Here is a 25,676-nt window from a genome sequence, read left to right as displayed (position 1 = left end):
CTCTCCTGACTTGATAGGAAAGTCAGGTATCATGGAGAGCATTCTCACTTCTGAGTACTATATCCCAGCTTTGAATGGGCCAGTTTCCAATTTTTTTTTTATTTTTATTTTATTTTATTATTATTTTTTTTTGGTGTTCCTAGTGCCTACCGTCCAATTATACTTTCCTCTGAGAATCACCACTGTTGTCATCACCTAGAAGACAGAAGATGGAGCTTGGGAGGGGAGGATAGGATACCAACAATAGGAAAGAGTAAACCTATTGGCATTTAGGATATGGAAAGATTGGCAATATATGTATAAATCCAAAGAATCTACTAATTTTTCCTATTCAAGATCATGAATCTAGTAAGAATTATCAGGCTAACCTTTGGGGAGAAAATTAAGAGACATCTAAATTTTGGCTTTTCCCAAAAATATTAGGTCCTCAAGTATTGCAGAATATAGACAGGGGGTTGGGGGAAGAAATTCTAATCTACTAGTAAGAACTTCACATGTCTAGTATTTCCAAAATAAAGTTTGTTCTGAAAAAATATGCCCCTTCCATTTAACCTGGCAATATAGTTTTTCTAAACTTTTAAATAAGTCTGTCCTTTCATCCTCTTCACTCTTACAGCAAAAACACTAGAAGTTCGCATAATGTCTTTATTTTTTTCTGCTAGAAAAGGAAGGAGGCTACTGAGAATGCTTCCAGCAATATATATAGTAATTCCGTCAGCCTTCGTGACACTAACAGTAGCATGTGTTGTTTCATTTGGTTGTTTATGTTTTCTATTTTTTTGAGGGGGTTACACTCTAAGTATAGAGTTAAGTTTAGCAGTTACGGGCTTGTACAGAATTGATGCCTGACTTAGTGATTTTTTTCCTCTATCATGATGGTCCTCAGAAAAGAATATTGGTACCTCTACGATCAGTTAAGTGATCCAAATTTATGGCCAAACTAATGTTCAAAACCAGAATGCCTGGTCTTATAATATACTCTGAGAGATAGTCACTGCCGAGTTGTATGCGCTTTATTCCTTTTGACTGGTCAACTCCTCTTTTCCAGTAGAGAAGGGCTTGGAAAAACAGTTAAGTATCAGAAAGTTGATTAATGAGCATAAAACTAGAACAGCGGGAGTAGTGTGGCTTAAGGGATGGTATCATTCAGCTTCAGGAAAGTACCTTCTGAGCAGGCTGGGTGGTATGTGAAACCTGAAGATGAAGCAGTGAATTAACATAGCCATGAAAAGCATTGTCTGGGGTCAGGCGGGTCTGGTTCCATCTCTTACAAACTATACATATTCTTAGCTCCCTTGCCTCTGTTTTCTTCATGTATAATATTATGAATAATGATCACTAAAGTGGCTATGTACAGGCGTATGTCAGAGATGACCACTGCAATAAAGTGAGTCGTAATCTTTTTGCTGGTGGGAGGTCTTGGCTACGATTTGTTAAAAAAATGCAACATCTGTGAAGTGGAATAAAGTGAAGTGCAATACAATGATATATACCTGTATAAATCTTATAAAGCTTAGCATAGTGACTGACTAGTAGTAGATAATGTTCAAGTGAGCTGTTGTGATGGCTTGCATCAGCTTAAGCTGCCTTTTAAAGATTTCCTTTACTTTGTATGTTAGACTTTCAAAGTATGAGTTTATCTTAAACATTGATTATATATAGATGTTTTCCTGACGGAATTTAAGGCAGCACACCGACAAGTCACTTAAGGGCTAGAGTAGCTGTACTCAGTACTTACCATCTCTTTTTAGGTGAATCTTTCTTTTCTGCATGAAATGCTTCCTGCCTCTGTCCCCTGACTTTAGAACGTGCACCTTTTTTGAGGCGCTTCTAAAGGCACTATTTGGTGATACTTGGAACGTAAAATGATATAGTCTTTTTGGACAATAGCTAGGCAGTTTCTTTTTATTTATTTATTTTAATTAGTTGAAGTACACAGTACATTGGTTAGACATCTATATAGTTCATAAAACAATCTCCCCAATTGCTCCTTCCCTCCCCTTATCCTCCACCTTGCCAACATACTAATGCTAACTGCATTCCCTATGCCATGCTCTCCATCCCCGTGACCATCCATCAGCTACTAATTTGTACTTCTTTAACCCTTCACCTTATTCTCCCAGCCTTCCAAACCCCCCTCCTCTCTGTCCATCACCAAACTATCCACTATATTTGTGAATCTGTTTTTGATTAGTTTGTTCTTTTTATTCCTTAGATTCCACATAGAAGTGAAATCATATAGTGTTTATCTTTCTCTGTCTGGCTTAAATACCATCTAGATCCATCAAAGCAATATGTTTTTCCATCCTTCCTTTTCATATATAGGGGTTTTGTTTTCTTATCCTTTCAGCCACTCTATCTTTTGGTTGGAGCACTTAATTCTTTTCTATATAAGGTACTTATTGATAGGAATGTAGTTGTTACTTTTCTTTATTCCTGTTTTTGACACGTGATTTTTTTTCTTAAAGAAATCCCTCCAACATTTCCTGTAATACTGGCTTGGTGGTGATAAATTCCTTTAGCTTATTTTTGTCTGGGAAGCTCTTTATCTGTCCTTCAACTCTGAATGATAGCTTTGCTGGATAAATTATTCTTGGTTGTCGATCCTAGGTCTTCAGCCTGTCGAATATTTTTTGCCAAGCCCTTCTGTCCTACATAGTTCCTTTTGAGAAATCAGCTGCCAGTCTCTTGTAGGTAACTATCTGTTTTTCTCTTGCTGCTTTAATATTCTTTCTTTATATTTAAACTTTGGCATTTTAATTATGATATGTCTTGGTGTGGGCCTCTTTGGATCCCTGATTTTTGGAATTCCTGGGGTTGTATGTCCATTTCCTTCACCAAGTTAGGGAAGTTTTCCATCATTATTTCTTCAACAGCTGATCAACATCTTGATTTTCTTTTGTTACACCTATCAGATGGATATTTGGACCCTTAATAGTGTCCCATATGTTCCTTAAATTATTTTTAAAGTCTTGGCATCTTATCTCTTGCTGTTCTGATTACATGTCCTTGCCTTTCATGTCCTCTAAATAAGGCATTTGATTCTCTTCTTTATTCACTTTGTTAATTCCATTTAATATACTTCTCGTCTCAGATGTGTTCTTCATTTCAGACTGGTTCCCTTTTATAATTTCCATTTCCATTTTTATGTTTTTAATCTCTTTGTTGAAGTTCTCTACACTTCCCAAAAGTTCATTGAGCATCTTTATAACCAGTGTTTTGAACTCTGCATCTGTTAGATTTCTTGACTCCATTATATCTGGATCTCTGTTCTATTCTCTCATATGGCTTCTGCTTCTTTGCCTTCCCATTTTGGCTGTCTTTCTGTGTCTATTTCTGGGTACTAAGCAAAGCTCCTAAGTCTGCCAGTCTTATCAGTGTGGATTTGTGAAGTAGGTGTCTGTCCAATGGCACAGTCCTGAGAGGGTTTCAGCTGCAGGCCACACTTAGCCCAAGCCACTACCTCTCCAGAGCCACCTGTTAAGATTCAGCAAGCAATCCACAGATGCTGTGCTTATAGTTGCCTCAAAAGGCAACACCAGAAACCGAGGCCAGCTGTCTCCAGTATGAGTCTAGGAGCTGCTCATCAAGGAGCACCTGACTCACCAAGGATACATATGGATATATGGCTTGGGTGGGGCCATGAGTTGGGGGAGGTGGGGTTTCAGGGAATCCTCTGGGCAGAATGACCTCTGTTATCCAGTTGGATGACCTCACGGCTGTGGCGGCTCCGTATCCTCGCACTGGGAGTGGGGAGGGCTCAACAGGGAACAACATTGATGAATTGAGGAGTCCTAGAATAAAACCTAGACATCTTGAAGACTTAAATTTTTAATATCTTCAAAAAACAAACAAAAAAAGACATTCACTTGCTTAAGAAACACTGAGATCATTGATTGTTAAATATACAAACCTGATGTACCAAGAAACTTGAAGCTTTAGATTATGCTGTCTTCCACTTCTTTTATTAATGCCTTGAAAATATTTTATACAATTTTGCTTATATTTCTGTTTGAACTGAGGGCTTCCAGAGCATTTGTTGACTGAAAAGAGGAAATGTGAAAGGGTTTTGTTATGAATTTTTTATGTTGGACAGACTCCCCTACCCTCTCCCCTTCATTCTCTGCTCTGAGTGAACTCCTGGGAGAGGCTCAGCTGAGAAGTGGCAGAGAGGGAGCAGAACACATGATGCTTTTATGCCAGAATGGGAATAGAGCTAGGTTTGCTAGAATTCCAAATGAAATTTTCCAATATTTGAAGAGTATTTCTGTTCACCATAAGTAGATATAAGTAAATAATTTTTTTAGCAGAGTAATAAGATAATGGAGAAATTATTTTTGAGATTCTCAGACTTTTAAAGACATTGCCTTGGAGTATTTTGAACTTTTAGAAGACAAGATCCAGTACTGCTGTTTCTATCTGAACGAATTTAAAAGTAAAATTAATATACAGTTGTGGTATGAATGTATTATAAATTACGGCTGATTAAAAAGTGAACAATAGTAATTTGAGGGACATGTAATATTCTATAACTTTCAAGTACTCAAGTTTCAAACTATTTTGGATGGATGTTTTACATGAATGTGGTAGAAAACCTAAGGACATTGTTGTTTTGTTTTGACCTTCTCATTTTTCAGATAGGGAGTTGGCTAGGGTAACACGATGGAGCCAGGAACAGAACCTTCTTTCAGGTTGAGGAAGATAACCCTTGTTTTAAATACTTAATTGTTAAGAGTAGTTTTATTCTTTTTTTACTAGTTTAGCACAAACACACAAATTCAGCATCTTTGGGAAGATTGTTTTTCTAATATTGTCACCTTATTTATGCCCTGAATGCTTAATAAATCCTCTTTTCCTTAAAAATCAAGTGATAAACCTGGTCTACATGGCTGGACATTAAACACTGTAAATAAGTGAAATCTGAAATATTCTTGATTGACTCTATTGGATTTTGGAAGAAATTCTTTGTGTGGGTGAATATGTCAAAAGTGTCAGGAATTGAGTGCTTCCAATCTAATAATAAAGATGCAGGAAACTGAAAAGTTACCTACTTTTCCCTGTGGACTTACCTCATTGCTTTCTCCACTTGTATAGGCAGGAGAACCTGGATTTTCCGCTTATAGCACTCACCACACAGTTTAATGTTGGTGTTTCTCTTTAGTATATATGCTTTATGAGAAACTAGCTTTTATTCACAGCTGTTCGCTGGCTTCAAGTACAATGCCTGGCCCATCGATTAGGTACTCACTACACGAGACCAGAAGAGAGTGAAAGATATCTCAGAGAAACTGAAAAGCACAGTGGAACAGCTTTTGAGAATATACGATATACCTAGTTCCTTTCTAAAAATTTGTTTTAACTCTTCCTTTTGAGAGATGATAATAACATATGGATCTAACAATTAACAGTTTACAGAGTGCTTTTATAGACCTCTGTGCCTTTGTAATACTTATAACAATTTGCCAGGTCATGGTCAAAACCCACTTCCCTTGAGTACCAATTTTACTCCAGGATTATTCTCATATTCATACAATACATGGTTGTGTGATAGAGTAATATATGAAACCAAAATGCAGTTTTTAAGATAAAGCTAGAGACTTCAGAGGGTTTTCTAGATTTCAGTGAGTTTTAAGAATGCTCATTTCTCTTGGCCATTGGGGCACTTTGATAGAAAAGCTGAAAATGATGGTTATTCATTTCATCTTTTTTGCAACCTTGTTGAAAACACAGCAGTGTCTTTATTTTCTAAAAAAGGTAAAGAAACTTACTGATGTCATACGGCCAGCAAATAGCTATCTATGGCTTTGAAACACACTTTATTCTACCAACCAGTCACTTAATCCAGTGTGATTTCTATTTTGGTGTTCTCATAATGGCCACTCAGGTTTCGTTTGGCTCCTTTAGTAAAAGTTAGCTAAATAATACTTTATTGATTGTGGAGAACTAGTGTACTTCCAAAAGTGACCAGTTTTACTTTCAGAACATAGTCTCCCTTGTCAGTGGCAGGACTTTTAACCACACTTCCATTGAGGTCTCTAGTCTATGAGGCTGGGAGTCTGACACTTACAAAGACATGGTATGCAGATGGTCCCTAGGTAAGTAGATGAAACTTTGCCTCCTTTTCTTTGTTGCCCTCCATACACATATGCCTTTACTAGCTGACTAAAGTTTTTTTTTTTTTTTTCCAGCTTAATATAGTGGAAATAATGCAGTTGTAAGTGTTTTTGTTTTGGTTTTGATTTTGGTTTTGGTAGGGGGAGGGCAAACAGATCTGGGTTTAAATACCGGATCCATTCCTTATTTGCTGTGTGACCTCAGGTAGGATACATTTTTTTTTTTTAATGGACATGTTAACCCCCCCCCCCCATTTTCCCCCTCGCTTTTTTTTTTTTTTTTTTAAACAAACGGTAAGGTTAAGTATGTAATGCTTCTATTACCAAACCTGGTAATAAATACACACCTAACAAGTGCTGGTCTCTGCGCCTCCCCTCTTCTGCCCCTTCCCTGCCTTTTTTTCCCTTTGAACTTAACTGCAATTTTTAATCCTGGCTATATAATCAAAATAGGAACCAGGATAGACAATGCCTGTGACCCCACACTAGAGACTGTAATTTAATTGGTCTGGGATGAAACTTGGTTATGGAAGATGAACGAGGGGTAGAGAGAAAAGACCACAATTAGAAGTAGTAACCTCTAAATATATACAGAGCCACCCCCCTACTCCTTACTAATGTCTGTCTGTATCTGAGAATGAAGGAATCAAGTAGTATAAGGACTGTGCCATCCAAACCCCTCCTATCCTGTCTTTCCCCTCAAGGACTGGTCCTTTTTTATTGTTCCCTGAGGTTTTCCCAAATCCAGGTCAGATGAGAAAGCTGTTTTTAAGGTCAGGGCAGGGATGAGGGAAGTGAGCAGCTCTCATGTTGCTGGAGCTCTTCCCAAATTCTCAGGTCAAGTCCTTTCCATAACTTCCTTCCATGAAGGGACTCTCATGAGAAAAGCTTTGTTGATAGAGACCAAAGAGCCCTGACCACAGGGCCAGAACTTTGGTTCTTCTTAGGCTCCCGAGGACACCAGCATCCATTTTGCTCACCGTTTCTTCTCTCTGGTATAATTTCCCACTTAATTTTGTGGTCTAGAAGTGTAAGATTGGAAAGTATTGGCTCTCCTGAATAGTTTGGAAATTGAGTATTTATTTAAAGTTTGAAGAGACCATCTGAGGCTTTTGGCATAGGGCTCAGAGAAGATGTTTTTTTGAGAACATATGCCAGATATTTGGGTACATACCTCTGTAGTAGGCAATTTCAGATCTGATTCGGACAGATTGGTCTCTGTAAATTATAAAATACTCTGGTATGTGATTAGAATCCTCAGGACTCTTCTGATTTCTTGATTTAGGGAGGAGCAGTTATTGTGCCTTTTTGCAACATGCTACTAAAATTAAAGTAGGGTGGTAATTAATTACTCTCAGTAGAATGTTATTAGGTCACAGATGTGAGGGTGCACAGACATTACCCGACGTAAGCAGATATGGATGCCTGCTCTTTTCAACCAGTGATAGCAGTATAACGCAGAAATTCTTTACCAAGGTTCATTTCCAGAGAAATCTTGTCAGGCATACACATTTTGAATGATGTTTTTCTTTTTTAATGAGGAATTTAGGAAATGGACCTAGAATTTCTGAAGCGATTACTTCGATAACATATCACATATTGAGAGGCTCTATTAGTAACCTATGTGGTAAATGTAGTTTAGCAAGATGGACATTGCAAGGTGGTATAGCAAAGCCTTGAGCTTACATTTGGACAAGATGGGAAATATAATAGTATATGGAAATGAACAAGGGGGCTTCAGGTTTTCTAGGGAGCTGAGAAGAATAGATGTCAAGACATGTGGGTTTCTAGATCTTGTACTGACTGCATGACACTTATAATGATACTATCAAAAGAATGGGATGAATTGGTGTGACTGGAACATGTAGGTCTGATGTGTGGAATGGTGGGAATGAGGATCTGAAATGTGTTTTGGGGTCAGATGATGAAGGGCCTTGGATGTTCTCATGAGAAGCTTGGACAAACAAACATTGTCTTACTGGAAAACTGGGTTTATCCGAAGGAGAATGCTCAGGATGATATGGGGTATGGAAAACCATTTCTTATGAAAAATAGGTAAATATATCTTAATTGTAGAAAAGAGATAACCGAAAGGAGATAGAGTAATGACCCTCAAATAAAAGTGGGATTAGGCTGGGATCTGTGGTTAAGGATAATAGAGAGGCAAGTGTAAGAAAGAACTTTCTAACTAGTAATAGTAAGATGGCCCTACCATGGACTATAGCTCTTTAGGTTTCCAGTCATGTACTGGAACCCCAGCATCCAAGGAGGTACTTTAAGGGCCACCATGAGAGAAAGAAACCAGACAGCTAGGGCTCTGGGTCCCTGTGCTGCTTCAACCTGAATAGCCTTGTTCAAGAAACAAATATTTCCTATTTGTTGGTGTTCATTTGTTAGAGGAGAGAGGGTTCTGCTTCTTAGAAAACAGTTCGGAAAAAAATGACTGAAAAAGGCTAAAGTGAGTTTCCTTGTTCTTGTACCTTAACTCTTGATTTATGTATTCTAGCAGAACCAGGTAGAGCATCTTTATGTTGCTTATAGAAGTTATTTCTGTGTTGTTTGGGAGAGTGATTTAAAGATCCATAGGTTTCCTGTAAGGTTCTGTAAGCAATGAAGTAGAATGTTGCAAAAGTGTAGTTGTTTAGAATGCAGGATACAGTTTCATATGTTATTGATGACAATTGGATTTTCTGACCTATTCACAAAAATACCTATTAAAAAAACTTATTTTAATTAATAAAATAACAACTTTAAGTATGTCGATTAATAGAAAACAATAGTGCTGTGGTAATAATGAAATAAAAAATGAAAATTCGAGTTTTTTTTTATTATTAATCTTAGATTATACTACTGAAAGCAAACACTTAGAGGATGATGAAGTTTGTGGAAATTGTAAAGAGAATGTTTGGGGACTGTATAGGTTTGAAATACTAGCTCTTCAATTTTGGTGGTTAAGAGTAAGGGCTTTTCAAATGTTCATTGATTGTATATTACTTTACCAGGACTGCCCATAATAAAATCTCATAAACTGGATGGCTTAAACAACAGAAATTTATTTTCTCACAGCTCTGGAGGCTGGAAGTCCAGGATCAAGGTGCTAGAAAGGTTAGACATGAGACCTCTCTCCCAGGCCGGCATATAAGCCACCTTCTTTCTGTGACTTCACATGGCTTTTTCTCTGTGTATGGGCACTCCTAGTATCTTCTCTACTTATAAGGATACCAGTTTTAGTGGATCAGGGCCCTATCCTCATGATTTCATTAACCTTAGCTACCTCTTTAAAGATCCTATGTTCAAATACAATCACATTGGGGTTTGGGGCTATGATGTATGAATTGGACGGGGGACACATTAAATCCATAACAACCAGTGAATGGATAAAATGTGTTATTTCCATACTATGGAATACTACTCAGCAATAAAGAGAAACAAATTATTAATGTATATAGCATCATGGATAAATCTCAATAACATAATGCTAGGTAAAGGATGTCAAACACACTGATTCTATTAATTTGAAGTCGTTGAAAGAGCAACAGAAAGCAGATGAATGGTTTCCAGGGGCCATGGGTTGGAGGATGGGATCAACAGCAAAAAGGCACAAGGAGATTTTTTAGGGATATGAACTGTTCTATATCTTGATCACAACAGTAGTGGTTACACAACTGTATTATTACTAAAATTGATCAAACTTACAGTGCTTGAATTTTATTGAATATAGATAACACCTCAACTTAAAAGAATAAAAGAATAAATGCATTAGAGCCAATGTGGACCTGGATTTGGTCTCAGCTTTGCTGTTTAGTAGATAACCTGGCTTCAGCGATCCTTTCCGGGCCTCAGTTTGCCCTTATGCAAATGTGTGTTATGACAGTTGCTCTGGGAATTAGAATAGACATGTTAGCATTTAGCACACAATGTCTAGAGCATGGTAAATTATCAGTAGGTTATTATATTTTACTTCATGATATTTCTTCTCTTTTATAAAGTATGTCAGTAACAACAGTATTATGCTTGTCAATTCTTATTGTTACTTTTTTGCCTCGCAAATGGAATGGAAGATTTTCTGAGAAAGATTTGTCAGCGTCAAAGAGAAGGGTAGAAAGAGGGGATTTTAAAACAGCCAAATACTTTATGTGAATGTAGCATGTAACAGTGTATTGCATCCCTTCAAATATTATTTTTACCTGCTAAATTCATGTTTTATCGTGAAATTGATCTTTTAAATTATAATTTGCCAGATTTGAGAATCATTAGGATAAAGCTATCATACCTACCATTATAAAGACAAAGAGGAAGAACATTTAGGAGACAAACTCTATCATTCCTGCTCTTTGGAAATTTGCAGTCTAATTAGGAAAAAGGGAACATTGTACTAACTTTAAGATCTTAACCCATCTTTGATAGATTTATTTGCATGACTAATCCTTAGCTGAAAAGGACCATTAGATGTTCAAACAGAATTTAATTTTGCATACTGAAATGGTATTTAGAAAATAAGTTTGCATGGTGTTTTTAAGGAACTGATTTTTTTTTACAAGCAAAGAAATTAATTATTTTTTCCTACAGTTGACTTTTGGCCATCTTGACAGATATTTCCAAGCCAGTTAGTAAAATGTTATATTAAGTTCTTTGTATCCCGTTCATCTGTTTTTCATCAATTCAGCATCCCAGGGACTCTGCTTAAGTTCCTGAAACAGTGCAGGCTCTCCTGATCCATAATAGAGTGGAAATAACTATCTACCCCCACCCCGACCCCTTGTCTTTAGGCCTCTATGATGAAATCTATATATAATGTTACTTTGCTTAGAGAAAGTTCAGCAAATTTGGATGAATCCATGTAGTTAAAGAATTAGTTTAGATTTTTTAGAATCAGATTATAGCATACCCTTGGGGAAATCACATGTATGAGTGCAGCCATCTAAAACCAAGTGCAGGCCAAGTCATAAAGAGTAACAGATGACGCTTTTACAGTGTTGCCTCATAAACTTCACAGAGCACCATACCTTTAACATGAGAGTGCCATTCACAACGTACTAGTCATTGATCATGTAAACTTAGGATAACTCTGGGATAGCCACTGTCAACTCCGTGCACCTTTTTTATATTTATTTTGAAAATAAGTCTAACTTTTCACTTTTGGAATATTCAGGTTTATGATTAAAGACTACAAAAATGTTAGCATTTAGATTTTCTACATTAATTTTACAATCTGATCCCAGTGAACCAACCTAAAGTAATTGTAATATTTTGGTTTTTATTGCAGTATAATATACATACCAGATAATGCAAAGATCATAAATATATAACTTGATGTATTATCACAAGTTGAACACATCCATATAATAACTTGTACTTAAATAAAGAACAAAATTCCCCTCGAGCTCCCTTTTAGTTACTACCCCTAGCTAAGGCTAACTACTACTTTGACTTCTAAAAAGTAAAGGTAATTTTTTTATGAGGCCTAAAATTGTTTAATACATATGAAATGGTAAAAGAATTTTATCTATAATTATGATGATGATTAATAATCATGAATTAAAGATCTTGCATGCAGTAGATAGGACTTTAAAAGTATATTATATCTTATATCTGATGTAAATGTATGCTGGCATAGAATATATTACATACATGGAATTAGTCACATTACTCCCTTTTTTTTTTCCTATGTGAAATTGTTTTGTGCTGGATCATGTAAATTTGTGTATTTCGTATTCTTTCTTGCTTAAAAGTCATATTTGTTCTCAGAGAAAAGTACTACTTTTGTGCTCCCAAATTTCTGTCCTTGGTGTTCATTTTATTACCTCTCCCTTAGGGAAGAGTTTGACTCTAATTAGTTTATTTGCAAATAGCCCTCATATGAACAAATTTTTAATCACCAACAGAGTTGGCCTACATTCTAAAGGCTATCATAGCATGTATTCCTCCCTCCTTTGAATGCGTACTCAGCTAACAAGCCATATTTGTTGAATGCCAGCTTGGTACAGAACATTCTGCCAGGTTCACTAGAGGATATTAAAAGGAGTACACGATATCGACCTTGCCCTCAAGGGATTTAACAATCTAGTGAGGTGGTTAAAAGTGTGGATTCTGGAGCTAGACTACTTAGATTTATATTCCAAGTTCACCACTTCTTAGCTGTGCAATTTTCGGCAAGATCCTTAATTTTGTGTCCCATTTTCCTCATTCGAAAGAGGAGTCTGATAAGAATACTTACGTCATAAAGTTGGGGGGTGTATTAATGATACTAATACGTACCAAGCATTTTTGAACTGTTCCTGGCACATAGTAAGTACTCATTAAATTTTAGCTGCTATAATAATAATCATCATAGGGATCATAGATAATATACTGAAATTAGAACCAAGGTAGCACATAGTTAAATTCCACAAAGAATGATGAAAGCAATTTGAAGTATCTCAGATCACTAAATCGGCTGCTTATTCCATATGCCATCTTGCCTCATGTCCCCAGGCTGACATGGACCAATTTACTGTCTGGTTAAAATGGAAAGAGAAGAATCTGTAAAAATCATGAAATGTTTAAGGAAGCTGTGGTTAAAACTCCCAAGTATGTCTTTTCCAACTATTCCCCACTCCTCTATTCAGGATGCTCCTCTCCACCCCCAAGCCTGTCTGGATATATTTACTTCCTGTTCTCTATTACCTGAATATTTAGCAGTTTAAGACTTGAATGAACAGCATTCTCCTTTATCCTTTAGGGGTGTTAAGGGTCTGATGAGTCATTTGTACCTTACTATTGTGATCAGATTCTTATTCATTGAGTATCTGGCTAGAAATCAGATATAATTAAAGAATAGGAATTTGTTGTTTGGGAGAGAAATGAGTAATTTCAAAATATAGGATGTTTTATTTTTTCTCTAAATAGAGGTTTTGCACTGGAGGTGTTGACATTCTGATGTCATTGAAGATGGAGGAAAGGATAAAGAAATAGTGATAGGATGTCAAAACCTATTTAATCTCTTTTTGAGTGTTATCTGTTAGTATTAATTCACTCATATTAATATAAATTAAGCAGGCTGATGAGGGGGGCAGCAAGCTAGGAAACTACCATTTATTATATTCTATGGGGAGATTAATTCCATGTTCCAAATAATGAAAAGTGTGAAAGTTCCTTATTTATTTTTTGGATTGCATTCCCCTTATAAGAGTTATAAACAGTAATTGCTATGTAAATTAAGAAGAGATTGTTTTTTTCATTGAGTGTTCTAATGATGGAGTTAGGGAGAAAGTAGGGCTTGAACTGGATAATCCTTTTTAATATTTGTGTAATCGGGAATTGAAGAGGCCAGTGGCAGGTAGGCAAGTGTGAGTATGTTGACTGAAGAAAAGAAACAGATGAGATTGGTCAACTGACATTTCAACTTTCTAGCTGAAAAGTCTGAGTTCTTTTCCTAGGAGAGAAATAGTATTCTTTCCTACTACCTTATACTGCAAATGCAACCCCAAATTATCCTTGTTTTCTTTTTTTTGTTTGTTTTTAAGCTAATATTATGACATTTTATGCTTTAAAAATGGATTAAATACAATTTTCCTTTATTTTTTTATAGAACCTGAGGTTTTAAATTTGAGAAATTTTCCACTTTGAAAGTCATTTTAGGTGACAGGATTCCCTAGCAATATATGCATGATACCACAATCTAACTCTTCAACATCGTAATAATGCTTTCTGTGGGCCTTGAGTTTTGAAGAAGAAATTAATCTTCAAAGTACTCTATTCTTCAGCATGACCTAGGATGTGCCCAGTAGTTCCTTAATCTCTTTCTATTTTTTTACTTCACTTTCTAGATGAAAAATATGTTGCTTTCCCCTCATTGTGATAACATATGGAAGGTAAATGAGGAGACTGAGAAACCTAACTGAAATTTTTGTAGAAACACATTCTGTAAGCAAGAGATAATTATGTGTAAAATTTCTATACAGTTTTCAGGTGTGTGTGTGAGAGAGCGAGAAAGAGAGCATGTGCGCACGCGTATGTGTGTGTGTGTGTGTAGAAATTCAGAATGATCACCACATGCTACAGTTTTTAGCTATTTAGAATGAATGATTTTTTTTTACATGATGTCTGATGGCCTTATATAGTACAAATGAAGATTTATTTATAAATCAGGAAAAATTTTTAAAGAATTCTGTTTATGTCTGATATAGGTAATGGGCCACAATATAAATCTTTATGAAACTTAAGTACCCATTGTATCTTTTTCCAGTGGCTGCCACATGCAGTTGAATTTCTCCTTGTTATTGTGATTTAACTTGTGCTTCATAAAGGTTTTTCTTTTATATAATATGTCTGCAGTTAAGTTGAAAAGTATCTCCAGATTAATTCTGAGAATACTTAGAAAAAAGGTTTGTGTGAATATTTTTTTCATTTCTAAATTCACCATTTTGATACAAATACCCATGGTTTTCTTCTGTGTTTACATGCAGCCAGGAGCTATGGGCGGAGACGAGGTAAAAAAATTTTTTAATGAGATCCTTTGCTTGCGACATTGTGAGTAAATATGAGTGCGTGTGTGTTTATATTCGTGTATGTGTAAAACAGTTATTTTATGGTATGATGTTCTGGATGAACTATTTTAATGAAAATATTCTCTTATACTTTCATTATAATTATTTTTTGTTTTTAGTTGGTAATTTGTTCTTTAATCCTAATAAGAACATAGCAAAGACTATTTCTACCTGGAAGTTTTTGGTACATGGTTTATTGTGAATGATCTTGAGGGAATATGATATTTTTTTTGTCCTGTATCCACTGCGTTCTTTTTCCTACTATTTAGAAGACAGAAGTTAGGTTTCAGAAGGCAATATATGATCTTAGTATGTTGACTGGAAAATTTTTTTGTGTTATGTCCAGAGGCAGATTTACCTGAAGCTAAATGAAGCTTCGGTTTCAGGGAACCTCATGTTTATAGGCCTTCTCCAACATCTTTACCTTATTTTTGTGTTTTAAAAGAAGAATCTCTTCTTTTTCTTAGAGAGGAATCCCCAACTTGTATAGGTGCTAGGCCCCTTAAAGCTTGCATCCTCAAACAAAATAATATTGCTTTCATTTGTGTAATGCTGTAACTTTTCCAAAACATTTCTGTATCTATAATTTGTTCAAATAGTTTTATGAAGTAGATGGGGTAAGCCTCATATAATGGAAAGAATATGAGGTGTAGGGTTAAAAATCCAGGTTGTAATCACTGCTTTATCACTTATGTCTGGCAGCCTCATCTGTAAATTATGAGATAATAAAGCCAATCTTGTTCAATTTCAAGAGTGTTAGTGAAATTACAATATAAAAAATGGGAGAGCTCTGAAAAACTATTCATGTAAACTAAAAGCATTTCACAAATGTAAGCTGCTTTGGTACTCATTTACAGAAGATGGGAGAGAGGAAGTAATTTACTTAATGTGTGATCTCAAGTTAAAGCCAGAGCCAAGTCCAGAACCTTTGTCTTTGGCTGCTTATTGGGTGATGTTTACCATTCATCTGGGCTGTCCTTGACTTTGTAGTTGAGTTCTGAAGAGAAGATAATATTAAATTTATAGTATTTTATTATTTATTCCATAGTAAATATTTGTTGAATGTATGAATATTGGCAGAACTTAATATGTATTTGAGTTACCATTGAAACTCTTTTCATGGTGGAATCATATTGTCAGTTTTGTTTTCACATCATGGTAAAGAAAAACATTTGTGTAGTTGATTATTTGTTAACCATGGAAATAAATACCATTTAATATTTTTAACCTAAATTATTTTGATATTTAAAGTATAGAAAATAATATTACTAGAAATTATTTTATACTATATTTTTTCTTCATCTTGCTAGAAAAATGACCATTCTCAGGAAGGAATAGAGAATGGACACATTTTACATGGAAGATGAACACCATCTGGAAGGTCGATGGCAGGGACTAGCCTCTCCTCTTCTTGCACACTGATCAGTCACTAGATCTTGTCAATATTTTTCCCTCTTGTTTCTCTGACCTCGTCCTTCCCTTTCCATTTGTATTGTTTCATCTTTCTGAAACACCACATTGTCCATGTCACCCTCCTTTTCCATTCAGGATCCTCATCATCTGGCTTCTTCCAGTTTCATCAGCCTCATCATCTCCATTTTTCCTACCTCCCCTTCCCCTGACTAATCCATGTGCTTTCCCATTGTCTGGCCATTTCAAGTACTGTCCATCTTTCCTCTCATTTACTTAACTTAGGTCAATCCTTAATTCATACATTCAAGCCTACCTCAGGCCTTACCCCTTCCAGGAAGCCTTGCCCAAGTGGCCTTGCAGGCAGTATTTTTTCTCTGCACCTACTGCTTTGCATACTTTCTGTCTTTTCTGTATGCCCCGACTCTTCAACTGAAGATAAGTTCTTTGAGGACAGTTGTCTCTTGTGCCTAACACTGTGATAATACATAGAATTAGCACTTACTGAATGTTTATTGATAAGGATTGTTTTGAAATAACACCTCACATCTATGCAGACCATACTTTGTCATTATATTTTAAAAAATTATTTTGTTTTTACAATTCATAGTATATTAAATACTAGACATCAAGAATATAAGGTCACCTGTAGTTTCTAAACTCCTAAAAAAATACTCTGCCTATTTCGATGTTACCCTCCCCATATCTATTTGTAAGTTTTGACTCAATCATTGTCAGAAGCTACAATTATTTTTGCATCAAGTGCTAAGCTAAACACTGCCTAGATGACTTGGTCCCTGCTCTCAATAAGCCTGCAGTTTTACAGTTGTAGATGAAGAAGATAGTAAGGGGGCGAGGGGAGGGAGGAGAAAGCAAGAGAGCGCAAGTGAGCACTAAAAGACTGAATGTTGACTCTCTGTCATGAGAAAAGAATAGGCAGAAAATTTTTGTTCTCTGCTTTTATTTGGTTTTCTATTCTCAAAACTTAAAAAGAAGAAAAGTCATTTTCCTTAAATATAATGACATAGTCATGTGGAATGGGGCGGGTGTGCTTCATATCCACTTTCATTCCCTGAAATGTACTTATCTGGGACAATGCTGCATAGTATAAATTTGATGAACTGGCAGATTTCCTCATACTTATTTGTTTTTGTGACCAGGGATTATATTAATACTTGATTTGTTTCCTCCAAACAAAGTTTAAATTTTTTCCAAAAAGCATAAGTAAGCTTGCTGATATATGTCCTTTAATTCTACCTATGATTAAGATTTGCTGTAACTTATATCGTATACATTACATAGATGTGTTGGTAAATATTTTAGGAATAGAAAACAAAGGGAATTATCTGTAATGTTTTGGAGATATATCAACAAGAATTAGGCCAGTAGACTCTTTCATCTTTCCTGATAAACCCGGAAAAGCTTCCTAGAATACATAGAATTTCAGGAACTCTTTGGATGATAGGAGAGGAGTAAGAAGCAAGGCATTCTAGGTATGTGATTTAACTAAAAAGAAAGAAATAAGCATGAGATAAGCATGACCAGATGCTTGGGGAATATGTCCCTGAGTGTATGCAGTGAGGGCCAGCTAGAAAGGAGAAGTCGGCAATAAGATAGGCTCTGCTGCTCTGATGAATGGTTTTTGAAACAGAGGGTAAGACTCCTAGACACATATATGTCAGGCTTTAGAAAGAGGGTTTTATGATACAAATTACGAAAACAGGAGAGAACTTGGGCATCAGTAGAAGGCTTAGATGGTGTAACAAGTATTGGAGGGTAGACTCTTTGGCAAACCAAGTGCTTCCAGTAGTATTGTTGAAGCAGTAGTAGTAGGGAGGAAGAATTAGATGCCAATGAACAGGATTTGAAAATGAATATTAATTGAGTATAAAGTATTTAAATCCAATTATTTTTCCTTTTGGTACTTATTTTTACTTTCAAGATGTGTTTTAGTAGACAAATGTTGCTTTAACCTTGTGAAATCAAAATGACACCAAAGAATCCTAACATTTTCTTTCAGGACTATTCTGACTTTCCCAAGCTCTGATATGTGTTGTCTTGTACAGTTGCAGTCCTTGTTAGAAACTAGTCTAACGGATCGTGTCACACAAGATCTTTGCCTCACATTTAGCGGCACAGCTGATTAAAATATGCGTTGTGTTTTTCATTTTACATGAGTTTTTATAGACTCTGGGTGACTTTTGTCCATGAACAAACATGTTGGCTGCGGCAGTGCTCTTGATGTTTAACGAAATTACTTAAAGAGCAGCAAGGAAATGTAAAATATCCTTTTAAACAATGTAAATGAGCAAATGCAAAGAATGATTAGAATTGCTTTACTATTGGATTTACTATCGTAAAATGTACTTCTGTGTATATTTAATTCATAAAAATCTATTACATTAATGGACAACTTAGTTGATAGCAAAGATTCTAAAAATCTAATAAAGCAAACTTGTGTACAAAGGTAGAGTTGCGTCTTTCTGCTAAAAGCCTGCCCAGGGGAGGAGAGATCAGCTGTATCAGTGAGACTGTGGTACAGACATACCATCCTGCTAATTCAAACTGGGTTATGTGAGCTTTGTTGTCTGAAGGAATGGATGGTCCCAGAGTGAAACATGGACAATTGAAGAAATTTCTGAGTGTTCATGGTTATACAATCTGAAATGTTACTGTTTCTAGTAATAGGAAAGTTTTAGCACAGGAGATGATGAGGAGAATAAGATCACTAGTTTTTCACCTCTGCAAAACATTTTTCTGGGAGAGACCTAAATTAATAACAAAGGAGGGGTTCTGAGCTGTTCACCCTCATTTTATTCATTAAGTGTTTATGTGCTTACTATGTGTCAGATGCTGTGCTGGTTACTAGATGTGTTCTGGCCCCCCACTGAGTGTTCACTCTAGTAGGAGAGAAAAAGAGACAGTAAATAAATGTAAGAAACATTTTTATACTCAAAGGTTGTGATAAGTACTAGGCAGGAAAAATAAGAGGTTCCCTCTAACATAGGATGGTTTTCAATGAAGAGATGTTATTTAAACTGAAACCCAAGGGTAGAGAAAGACAGGTATCTTTAAATAATTTTTTATTATGGAAATTTTCAAACATACACAAAAATAGAATGGTTTAATGAGTTATATACCCATTGCTTGGCTTCAGTGATTATCATCAACATTTTTGCTAATCTCATTTCATACATTCCTCCATCTTTTTCCCTTAGAATATTTTAAAGAAAGTTCTAGGCATTATAAAACAGCCATTGTGAGAAGCTTGAGGCAAAGTAATACTGATAAATGGTACAACATTGATAAACCTTGAAAACATTATGCTAAGTGAAAGGAAATTACAAAAGGTCACATATTACATGATTCCACTTTGTGAAATGTCCAGAATAGGCAAATATATTGAGACAGAAAGTAGACTAGTGGTTGCCTAGGGCTGAGAAGTTTTGCAAAAAATGGCGAGTGACTGGTAATTGGTTAAATGAATGAATTGTATGAAATGTAAATTATATTGCAATAAAGCTGTTATTTTTTGAAAAAACAGGGGTAGGGCTTGAAGCAAGAAAGAGCTTTGTGTGTTTGAGTAAGGTAATAGACCAGACAATGCTGAGCTTGGAGAGAGATGGGGAGGGTATATTAAGATGAAGTTAGAAGAAGAAAGGAAATATGATCTTCTTGGGCTTTGGCTCCTGGTAAAGATTTTGAACTTGATCCATGTACAAGAGGAAATCTATGAATGTTTTAAAGCAGGGTCAAGTGATTGGATTTATGTTTTTAAAAAAGCACTTTGCCTACCGTTTGGAGTAGAGTGAAAGGAGAAGTAGATTGTCTAATTCAGAATGATGGTAGTAGTCTAGGCAAAAGACGATGGCATTTTAGGATAGGATGATAGCAATGGAATTGGAAAGAAGTGAACCAATGGAAGATATATTATATAGGGAAGGATCTACCCTCTTTAATGGCATTAGATTGAAGAATTGAATATGGAGAGTAAATCAGAAAGAAGACTCAAAAATGTTGTTCAGCTTCTAGCTAAAGCAATTGGGTGAATTTGGGTGCCACGTATTGAAATGAAACTGGGGGAGAATAGGTTTAAGGTAGATGTGAAGAATTTATTTATATGCGGATTAAATCTATGATGCCTAACAGATACTCACATAGTAATACCAACAAAGATGTATTTTTATCTGTTTGTATAGTAGGGATTATATAAGATTTTTGTGTAATAAAAGGAATTCTGCTTCTCCCAAAGATTTGAAAACCATCTAGTTCAACTCTTTCATTATGTAAATGAAACTCAGATAAGTGAAATGTTTTGTCCAACATCACAGATTAAAGCCTAGGCTGGAAACTGACTCTCTTGATTTCCAGGCAATTTTTCTCAAGGGAGTCATGCCTCATAATCCACTTTTTAAAACCTCTGAAGTAACTAATTCCCGAACTACATGCAAAACTAAGATGAAAAGAGTCAGGCTTGGAATGGACACAATGGACCAGAAGCTAGAGCTATTGTATTAACGGATACACTTTCCTTAACTTGATTTGGTGGGAGCTCAAAGGTGAGGTCCGACCAGTCTTAGTAGTCCAGCATGGCCAGTGGTCTTTTGTTTTTCATCATAAGCTGCAGGAAAGGATGCCTCCTGGGGAGGAGTTTCCTTGGACAGGTCTGCCATGCTTACTTAACTAGTTCTTTGCAGGTTTGTTATGTGGCATTTTTCTTACATGATTCCTTTAGCTTTAAGTCATCTCTATGTTTAGGGATGATTTGTCCAATTACTGGACCAAAAAATTACATTCTGATTATTAATTGGAAATAGATATCATGAACCCAGACTGTTAGTGGAAAAGAAAGCCATAGGGCCAACTTGTAGCAGTGGAGAAGCTTTTCTCCTGCTTCTGTGGAAATATTGAATGTGAATATTTTATATGGAGGTATCATGAGATTTTAAAACAGATTTATATACTAGATACATAAGACTATTATTTTTGGTAAGTAACATGGTTTACTTAAAATATTTTGGTCTTGGGGAATGTTTTCATTAAAGAAAAGAAATATATCAGAGAGATGCTGGTTAGTGAAGCAGGGCCTCTCATAGAACACAATTTGGGTGCAGCCTCTTCAAATTTCAGTTTCTAGCAACATGTCCAAGAACTAAAATTTTACTAGTCTTCTCAGGGACAATTTGTCTTGGGGGGGATGGCTTTATGCCAACCAAATGCATGCACAAATACCAACCTCACAAGGGACCACTGGACAAATCAGAATACCAGTGTTTTAATTTATCATGGAGATAGATGTAATAGAAATACAATTTCAATGGCTGATTATTTGCCTACTAGTTCAAGAATCACCTCTTCACTATAGCCAGGCTTGAAATTCATTAATAGAACAAGAGCTTATAATTAGAGCATAGGGAAATAGACAGTTTCAGGCTATGGAAACATCAAATGAACCATTCTCTCCCACAGAGGAGTGATTCCACCACGATGATAAAATTCTTTTATCTCCTGTTGGTCTGCACTGGGTAAACACTATAAGTTCTTATTCTTCACTTCTCCTGCAGACTCACTTTTTGTTCCATCAGCATTTAGGTAGTCATGTTACAGTAAGGGTGACTAGATTGTAGATTTTACATTCCATTCTTGAGGATACACTTTCCTTAACTTGATTGAACTTGGATGTTTCCCAAGGCTCTATACACTTCACACAATATCTCTTCCAGTGGCTGCCTGCTACAGACAATCTTCAGTGATTCTTAAACTTGAGCATAGGAATCACTGGAGAAATTTGTTAAAAGTGCATATTTTTAGGTTTGACCTTCACAGATTCAGATTAAGTGGATCTGGGGATTGGGCTCAGAGACCTACATTCTTAATTCTTACAAACAAAGCATAATGTATGTGTGGATTCTTAGCAGTTTCATTTTCAAGAGCCACTTTATTACTAAAATCTATGGTACTCTAAATACCAATAATAAAACAGAGATTCGTATTTAGAACCTTGGAAAATTTCAGTACCCATAACCAATTTTTAAAACAGTCCAAGTTTTTACAATTAGCTATTGCTTTTATTTTCTTTGCCATTATACTCTGGGGAAGCTGTGGTTATGTTGGCCATGCAGAAAGTTAGTTCACTTTGTTCCAGAATGTCTTGAACATCCACTTCTCCTTCTTCACTATTCTGTTTCAAGACTTCCTCATCTCTCATCTGGACAGCTGAGATTTCTTCAGACTCTCACCCCGTCCCCCTTCTCACTGGGTACAAATCGCTGGTGGGGGTGAAAATAGCCATTTGTAGGATTCGGGGTAGAGGGAATAACACAGGCAGAACCATCTTATAGAAGTCATTCTGACAGATAGGAGGTGGCTTAGATGAGAGTATCAGAGCCTCCATGGAGTGAGTGTAGTTTTGTTTTTTTGTTTTAAAGTTAGTATTAGAATGAAATACTAAATTTGGAAAATAGGGAAATTTCCTATTTCTGTTGTAATATGGAGTGTAGAATGTAATGCTTGAACAAATAGAAGTAATAGAAAAGATCTCAGTTCTCTGCGGCATGGTCCCATCTCTTGCCATTGTCACAGCTGAGTATTGTGTTCCAGCATATTCTGCAGCAGCATGTCTTTCATGTTCTGTTTGCCTTTCCTGGGTGCTTCCTCACATTTAACATTTATTGAGTACCTTTCGTGTGTCCTTATTAGAACATGAATATACAGTGGTGAACAAGATTAAATTGGTCCCTTTCCTAATAGGGCTTACAATTTAATGGGGTTAGGGCATGAAATACCAAATAAAAACCCATACAGTAGTTTAATTGTAATTGGGAAAAGTGTTGATAAAAATGCTGTGGGTAGATAGAAAAGGGGACCTAATCTAATCTAGAAGGTCAGGAAAGTTCCACCTAAGGAAATGGCTTTACAGCTGAGACCTGAAAAACTGGTAGGAATTAACTCGAAAATTAGGGCATTGGGAAAAGGGTGTTTGTTTTGGTTAGGGGGAACACTTTGTCCTTAGGGCCTGAGGCAAGGAGAAATAATCAAAAAATTGAAAGGAGGTCTGTGCAATTGGAGTTTAGTGAACCAGAGGGAGAGGCAACACTATGATGTAGGTGAAGTAGTCAGAGGCCTTGCAGTTACAGTGATGTGTTTGCACTTTATCCAGAAAGGAATGGAAAGTTATTGAGGAGTTTTAATGATGGGGTAAAGAGTGTGATTACATGTTCAGAGTAATATTTGAAAATGGTGACTTTGGCTGTTTGTGAAGAAAGAATTGTGGAGTAAAAGGTAGAAATCAATAGACTGAACAGTCTATTGTATAGACTCATTAGGTCATTAGTTCTGGGGGCAGATAGATGATGGTGTTAGGACCGAACTTGGAGAGAGCTGACTGGATTGAAAAGTTATTTTGTAGTTCGAATGGGTAAGACTTAGTGAAAGATGGATTGGATGTAGAGTATGAAAGAAATGGAGATGTCAGGGGTGATGCCTAGATTCCTGGATTGCCTTGGATGTGGGCAATAGTCATTTTTATTGCAATTGCAGGCAGTGCTGGAGAGTCAGGTTAGAGGGATCAAAAGCTGTTTTGAAAGTTCTTTCTCTGTGGATTCTTGTTCTTTACCTTAGAAACCCACTCCCACAAGATTCTGCTCAAAATTGTCTTCCTGTAAAATCACTGGAAAGGTCTTTTTGCTTCATCTCCCATACGACAGTAAATTGTGCTTTTGTGTCACTTAGTAAAGTCTTCTTTTAGAACTTATTCCCTCTATTTTATAATCATGTATTTGCCTATCTCTTTTACCAGACTCGATTTCTTTGTCAGGGACTTCCAAATAACTGTCATATTTGTTTGGTATTCTGGAATGTGGATACATTTTTTTTTTGAGTGTTTTCCACTGAGTTATGTATGTTAAAGTTTTCTTTATCTTAAATCCAGGTACAGCTATATTAATTTATTTTACTTTAGAACTTATCCCAGCCTTCGGTATTCTAATGTGGATTATTAATCTCTGGGGAGAGAATAAAAGGTGTGCAGTGTTTTCCAATGTTACTTAGTCCTCCCTCCCCCTCACCAATTTTTGTTTTCTGAGCATTTCATGTTACTAGTGGTGAAGGTGAGAGGTGGGGAAAGGAACATTCTGTGGGAAATTCTGATTGAGGTATGTGCCTGTCACAGAGTACGCACATAATTCACTGAATGTGGACTACATGAAAAGGAAACCTGACAGCTGTGGGAGAATGTCACTCAATGTCTTTGAGAAGTTCATTTTGCCTATAGTTACTGCAGATCTATTTTTTTCTCTCAATAATCAAAACAGACATCAAGAGATGAAAATTTACTGTCTATTGTTTGTTCCTGCCAGGCTAAAAAAGCTAGGTGACACGAGGTGACCAATTTTGCTCTGTTTCTTTGTAGCTAAGCTGGGAAGAGCTGAACAAAAAATTCTTTGGTCCTTTTATTTATTAACTCCCAACATCAAAACAGTGCCTTTCTTATACCACCTGGGTTTTTCATAAAATAAACAGTTATATTAGTAGCTATTTTTTTTTGTAAAAGAAATAAATGTTCAGTATTTTTCTAAGGCTATTTATATTCTGTTTCAGAGAGTTGGCTATAGTGACGCAGAACCTAGGTTTCAGAGAAATAAAGACAGGGTAGACTAAATGGGGAAGACACTGTCCTTTTTTTTTGAAGAGTGTATGAATTTATTTTAGAGGGGAGTTTTTCTTTTTTTCAAAAGTTAGAGTGCTCAAGACAGTTCGTTTTTAGAGTGAAACCTAGTGGAAAGTTTTTACCAGGAACTCAATGACTCAAACAGGAAAGGTTATTTGTTTTTAAACTTAGATTTTATTTTGTAATGCCAGATGGCATCATTGTGTTATATTTATTAAGACTAACCGCTAGTATCTTTTTTATAGTCATGTGGAGTGGTTGGTACCTTTGCTCTGCGAACTTATTTGGCTATAGAGTTAACATGAAAAGTTTTTTTGAGTAATATAAGATATGACGTAGATTAGTAGGGTAAAAATATCATGACCGCATCTACATCTGTTCTCCCACTTCTTAATTCATATATTTGTATGTGCTTGCCCCACATTTTATTACTACAGGTGTTTTTTTCCAAGTTGGAGTAGCTTGGAATGGCAGGGAGAGCCTGATCATGTTTAGTCCAGCTATCAAAGAAGTTATCAGCCTCTGTCATAAATTTAATATTCCTCAGCCATCAGGGCCCATCTTTAGAACTAAACCTTTGACATCCCATAAAGAACAAATAAAAATCTTTGAATAAAGATTACTTTCCTATTTATTTTAGGAAATGCCTGGGGAAAGGCTACATAACTTCTGGAAACTCTTAGCAGCAGTGACAGGGACTATATGAGTGAACCGTAGTGATTTTTTTAGCAGTGAAAACAGATGCAATTTTGGATGCTGCTTCTTTCATACTAATCCAGTCATGTCTGTGCTTACATACCTTTACACAAAAATAATGGTATAAACTTGTGTAGATCTGCAGTTGCTTATTCTTTTGAAAAAGTCACAGCTCAGAATTAATTTTTTTGTATGCTTTACTATGCACTTTTGCTTCTAATAAAGTAATCATTGTCCAGGAAAATAATTTTAACTGTAGAA

The 25,676-nt window shown here is 36.0% G+C and overlaps 1 protein-coding gene across 8 annotated transcripts in view; it reads left to right on the top strand.

Moving 5' to 3' along the window:
- Positions 1–25,676, top strand: part of CPEB3 (cytoplasmic polyadenylation element binding protein 3) — a 160,567-nt gene that overhangs the window by 67,453 nt on the left and 67,438 nt on the right. For 6 of the 8 annotated variants that reach the window (XM_036223523.1, XM_036223524.1, XM_036223522.1 and 3 more), the window contains one exon: positions 14,561–14,584. The exons of the other annotated variants lie outside the window; for them this stretch is intronic. In XM_036223523.1, the coding sequence (XP_036079416.1) occupies positions 14,561–14,584 (24 nt within the window). The remainder of the gene's footprint in view (positions 1–14,560; positions 14,585–25,676) is intronic. 8 annotated transcript variants of the gene reach the window in all.

This window comes from Rousettus aegyptiacus, unplaced genomic scaffold (assembly GCF_014176215.1).
Source record: "Rousettus aegyptiacus isolate mRouAeg1 unplaced genomic scaffold, mRouAeg1.p scaffold_m13_p_6, whole genome shotgun sequence".
Lineage (NCBI taxonomy): Eukaryota > Metazoa > Chordata > Mammalia > Chiroptera > Pteropodidae > Rousettus > Rousettus aegyptiacus.
Note: the sequence above shows the minus strand (reverse complement) of the source record. Positions and strands in the feature narration are given on the sequence as shown.